This window comes from Triticum dicoccoides, chromosome 6A (assembly GCF_002162155.2).
Source record: "Triticum dicoccoides isolate Atlit2015 ecotype Zavitan chromosome 6A, WEW_v2.0, whole genome shotgun sequence".
In the NCBI taxonomy this organism is placed as follows: domain Eukaryota; kingdom Viridiplantae; phylum Streptophyta; class Magnoliopsida; order Poales; family Poaceae; genus Triticum; species Triticum dicoccoides.
The window spans coordinates 33217641-33222845 of NC_041390.1; the positions used below are offsets into that span (position 1 = coordinate 33217641).

General features: G+C 51.6%; 1 protein-coding gene across 1 annotated transcript; it reads left to right on the forward strand.

Moving 5' to 3' along the window:
* Positions 1-3802: 3802 nt before the first annotated feature.
* On the forward strand, positions 3803-5076 carry LOC119314335 (NAC domain-containing protein 67-like). The gene has a single exon (XM_037589072.1). It carries the CDS (start codon positions 4016-4018, stop codon positions 4889-4891), a length of 876 nt encoding a protein of 291 aa, XP_037444969.1. The 5' UTR covers positions 3803-4015; the 3' UTR covers positions 4892-5076.
* The last annotated feature ends 129 nt before the right edge of the window (positions 5077-5205 follow it).

The window sequence follows — 5205 nt, forward strand, 5'->3', positions numbered from 1 at the left end:
ACCAAAACGACTGCAATTCAAGTTTTTTTATGTAGATGTATTGGGAGCTCGGATATGCGGAGAGCAAGAATTTTTCTTCTTCTTTTGGACGACCAGGTATTGTATTGCGCTTCTTGTGTCAAACTCCCTTGCCACCGTCGCTCGTCTATGTCTCTTATATCTCCATTTTGTATCATTATTTCTTATTACAATTTGCTTTATTATTAGTCATGTTTTGCACATGTCACAAATTTTATATATTTCCCTATATTTTGCGAGTTGCAACTAACGATCGGGAAGTGATAGTTCCCCCCTGAATGAACCAGAAAAGAAGACGAGCGAAGAAAAATAATTTTTCGGAGCCAGAAAAATTCTAGAAAATGATAATGTCAAAATCATGGAATGGGAGAGCCACGGGTGGAATGTGGTGCCCCATGCCGCCAGGCACTCAGTTACGGCATCAGTCTGCATGAGACCCACAGGAGCCCTCTCCGACACCCTTGGTCTTATATTGATACCATGACACCCCCAGGCTTGGGGTGCAGCTCCGCCCCTAGTCACAACTCTGAGGCACCCATCACAACATCACCCAGTACAGCCACGCCTGCCTCCCCCACACCGCAGCACCTCGACGTCGCCGGTTAGCTTGTCGCATCCCCCACATAGTCACCGTCTTACCGTAGCGACGTTCCTCGATACCAGCGGTTGCAACACCTCGGTAGGGGTGAGCAAAGGAAGTGGGCGGGAGCTTGCTGCTGTGGAAAATGAATACAAACTTGCAGGCACGGCGGAAGTGAGAGATGGATGTGTGCTTGGTGAAGTATGCGAGGTAGAGTAGAACTCGCTCTATCACTCATGAGGGGAGGGGAGAAAGGAGTGGACGAGAACGATTTATTGGAAGACAAGAGAGTGAGAGCGGTGACGAGTCTTATAAAAGACACTAGATCATTGAAGGCGCGCATTGCTGCGCCAGTCAATTTTGGCACTTTAATGTTGGTAATTGATAAAACTATTTGAAGCGGTATTATTTTTCATGTTAGTTATTGACGAAAAAATATTTGGGGATTTTTATAGGTATTTTATTTTTGCGGGGTATAGGTATATGTTGTTGGATGAGGAAAATGTCAGATTCAGGACTGACTTTCATTTGATCGCTCATCACATACAGACGTTTTTGTGGCTTCTCCTCAACGTGGCAAGGCTTAGGTTGCTCACCTCACACGAATGGTTCACCTACTTGTGAGTCTGGCTCACAAGAATGTTACTCCTTGTGAAGAGCAGATGACTCACATGAAACGATTCACAGAACAACACGACTGATGCTCACACCCCGAAGGCCCATGGAGTCAAAATAACATAACAGTTTCAATTTTGTTATGAGAGCAGCGAACCGGTCCCTCTAGCATTCTTCTGTCAACTAAAGCCCGAGATTATGAGTTGATCAAACGGTAAAAAATGCCCAAAGTTACCATCCAAGCGCCCATCCATTAGTCCAATAAATTTGTTGGAATTCTCTTATTTAGTAACTTGTATATGGTGGAAGAAAGAAAATTTTGCTGTTTTGTGGATATGTCAAATTACAACATGGTGTACACGTTGACCTTACGAATTACAAGTAAACTACTAATTGGGAATAGATTATAAATTCAGAAAATTATATACATGGTGTACTTGCATATTCATAAAATCCTGAATTTGTGCCGTCCAACTTGGTACTTGCTTTGTCTTTCGAGCGTTATATCCTTTGTTTTCAGGTCAAGGCATTCCTCTAACAGAGAAAATTATCTCGTCCATTGTTCTCATCTTCTCACCTGCCAACCAACCATAACCATAGCTAACAATACATTGTTAGTCTCCTCGTCTCTTCCGTTCTCCCATCCACCAAAATCTAGCTAATGATTTGCCTGAAATATATGACAAACAACACAAATGTAATTATTAAATAATTTCGGTGAAACAAAATCAGTGCCCCAGCTTTGCCAGACCTGACTGGCAACTCTATCATAAGATTTTCATGAATTTATATTAGTACCAGTAAAGGATTGATAGACAGTAAATACCCACCTTTTCAGCAAATTATATCAAAAGCATAAGCAAGCTGCAAAAACGAATACCAAAATCTTCCATGAATATAATCAGCAACATGTCTACTGCATGTCAGAACTTGTGGTGGCACCAACCTGAATATCTCTTCAAAAACATAAAACCTTCTTTCTGTTAAAATTAGTATTTCAAGCAACTCAATCAGTACGTTTTCATGCATCTACAATCAGAAGCAATAATAGAATTATCTAAATCAAATCATAGATACTTTGGAGCCACGTGTGCCCCTATATTTTTACTGGAATTTGTGTACCTGGCATTGGAGCGCTTGCCCAAGACGCGATTTGCATTCGGCCGGCCTCCTTGTGACTTTGCGAGGCACCTTCGCGATGTGGGAGGGCAGCTCCTAGCGCTGCCTTTGCTTGACTTGACACAACCGCTTTTCCTCTTGAGCGGTGACGTCGTGCTCCTGCCACGGTTTGCCTGGCAGCCAGTTCGCTGCGCCATCAACAGAGAGTCAGTAATCGAGGAGGAGAGGAATCAGCCGCTGGCCCGTTGCCACGGTCGGCACCTAGCCAGATGCGTGATAGGAAGGAGGGATATATGGACACGCGTGGAGTACATGAAGCGCCATGGTAACTGACCTGTAATTATCCGGCGCCGACGAGTTATGCGCATCTAATTGTCATTAAAGCCCTGTGAATGGTTTTGAATTGACAGGTATCAAATCGCCCGCGAGGGGTATCCAATCGGTAGGTGACGATCCGCAGCCCCCGCCCATCTTGATCGGACCCGAAGGGCAGTTGGCATGCGACGCCGTAGGTCGGACCCTGGCGCGGTGGCCATGGGAGGCACTCCCACACAGCGTCGCCGCGTTCGTTCGTGCGAAAGAGAAAGCAGTGCAACGTAGAGGCCTGTATCTTCTATATATGGGCTGCACGGACGGGGGAGCAGTAGAAGCCCCATTAGGCCCAATTTCATGCCTGACGCTTAAAAATGTCACCGGAGCAGCGGCCCAACACGGGATATGGCTCGTTCTTAGCGAACGAAGCGAGCAAGCGCCGGATCCAGAGAAATTAGACGGCTGAAACACCTAAAACTGAAGATCCAATGGCTGCAAACGCTAATGGTCTAAGATGGCTGAAAGGGTGCTCAGTTTTAATATATCTAAAAATGCGTGCGGATGAGACTACATAGAAGGTGTGACTCTTACCCGTGAGCGGCCGACGTGGCGCAACGAAGAGCGCTGGATCGACGTTGATCGCACGACACGCGTGCGGCCGACGGAGGCTACGGCCGGTCGACCGCACGGGATTGTTTTCCAACATTTCAGAGGTGTCATCTTTAGGCCAGAGGCCAAACGTGGCAGCCACCTACGACCACAAACCACAGCAGCACACACGCGTGACCACACACCTCCACGCCCGCAGAAGAACCACCCAGACGCAGCACATATATCTAGCCGGGCAAAGAAAGATGAGGTGGGCAATGACGTCACGTTGCTGGCCAAGTCGCCGTCACAACATTTTCGCTCGAGGCGAGGTTCAATGAACCAACCAACCACCGGCGCGAGGCGACCCCCATCGCCATCTCGTCGCCTGCCTCCTGCCTCCTCAGCCGTCGCCACACGTGCGCGATCTCCGGGCTCCACCGTCGCCTGTTGACGCCCCCACCGCCGCACGATAAAGGATCGACGGCCGCCCGCACGGGTGGGTACGTAGCCGCGCGCGCGACCGCCCATCGCGACCCCTTCCTTCCTTCCTTCCTTCTCGTAGCCGCCGACTCGATCCCCAATGAAGATGAACCCCTTCGACTCCTCTCCGACCCCCGACGCCTCCCCACGAAGCTTCTCCTCCTCTCCTCGCTATTTATCCTCCGCCCACGCCGTTCTCCAAGATCCATCCCGAGACACACGACACAGTCCACCACGCACGCGCAGCAGCAGCAGCAGCAGCGCCCGAGAATCTCATCGGCGGAGAAGGAGCGACCGATAATGGTGATGGCGGCGGCGGAGGGGCGGCGGGGGGACGCGGAGGCGGAGCTGAACCTGCCGCCGGGGTTCCGGTTCCACCCGACGGACGAGGAGCTGGTGGCGGACTACCTCTGCGCGCGCGCGGCCGGGCGCGCGCCGCCCGTGCCCATCATCGCCGAGCTCGACCTCTACCGGTTCGACCCGTGGGAGCTCCCGGAGCGGGCGCTCTTCGGGGCGCGGGAGTGGTACTTCTTCACGCCGCGGGACCGCAAGTACCCCAACGGCTCCCGCCCCAGCCGGGCCGCCGGGGGCGGCTACTGGAAGGCCACCGGCGCCGACAGGCCCGTGGCGCGCGCGGGCAGGACCCTCGGGATCAAGAAGGCGCTCGTCTTCTACCACGGCAGGCCGGCGGCGGGGGTCAAGACGGACTGGATCATGCACGAGTACCGCCTCGCCGGCGCCGCCGCCAAGAGGGACGGCGCCTCGCTCAGGCTCGACGACTGGGTGCTCTGCCGCCTCTACAACAAGAAGAACCAGTGGGAGAAGATGCAGCGGCAGCGGCAGGAGGAGGAGGAGGCGGCGGCCAAGGCTGCGGCGTCACAGTCGACCTCGTGGGGTGAGACGCGGACGCCGGAGTCCGATGTCGACAACGGTCCGTTCCCGGAGCTGGACTCGCTGCCGGAGTTCCAGGGAATGGGGACGACAAACGCGGCGATACTGCCAAAGGAGGAGGTGCGGGAGCTGGGCAACGACGACTGGCTCATGGGGATCAGCCTCGACGATCTTCAGGGCCCCGGCTCCCTGATGCTGCCCTGGGACGACTCCTACGCCGCCTCGTTCCTGTCGCCGGTGGCCGCGATGAAGATGGAGCAGGACGTCAGCCCATTCTTCTTCTGAGCCATCAACTCTCTCACAGTAGCATTGTTGTCTGCGGCGTAACTGTAGTCTGTAGATAGTTCACATTTGCTCAGGATTTAGTTTTATTCTGGATTTATTTGTATTATATATTGCTTTTTAATGATACATTGCCAGCCGGTACTGAATACGGAACAGCTTGCACTGTTGTGTGCAGCGTAACTGTAGATAGTCGATAGTTCAAGTTTGTTCAGGACTTAGAAGACACATTGTACTTCGAAAAAAAAAGAGATCACATGTTTTCATTTTCTAAATTCCAAAAAAGGGCCCACAAAATTTAGGCTATTTTTCTAGAT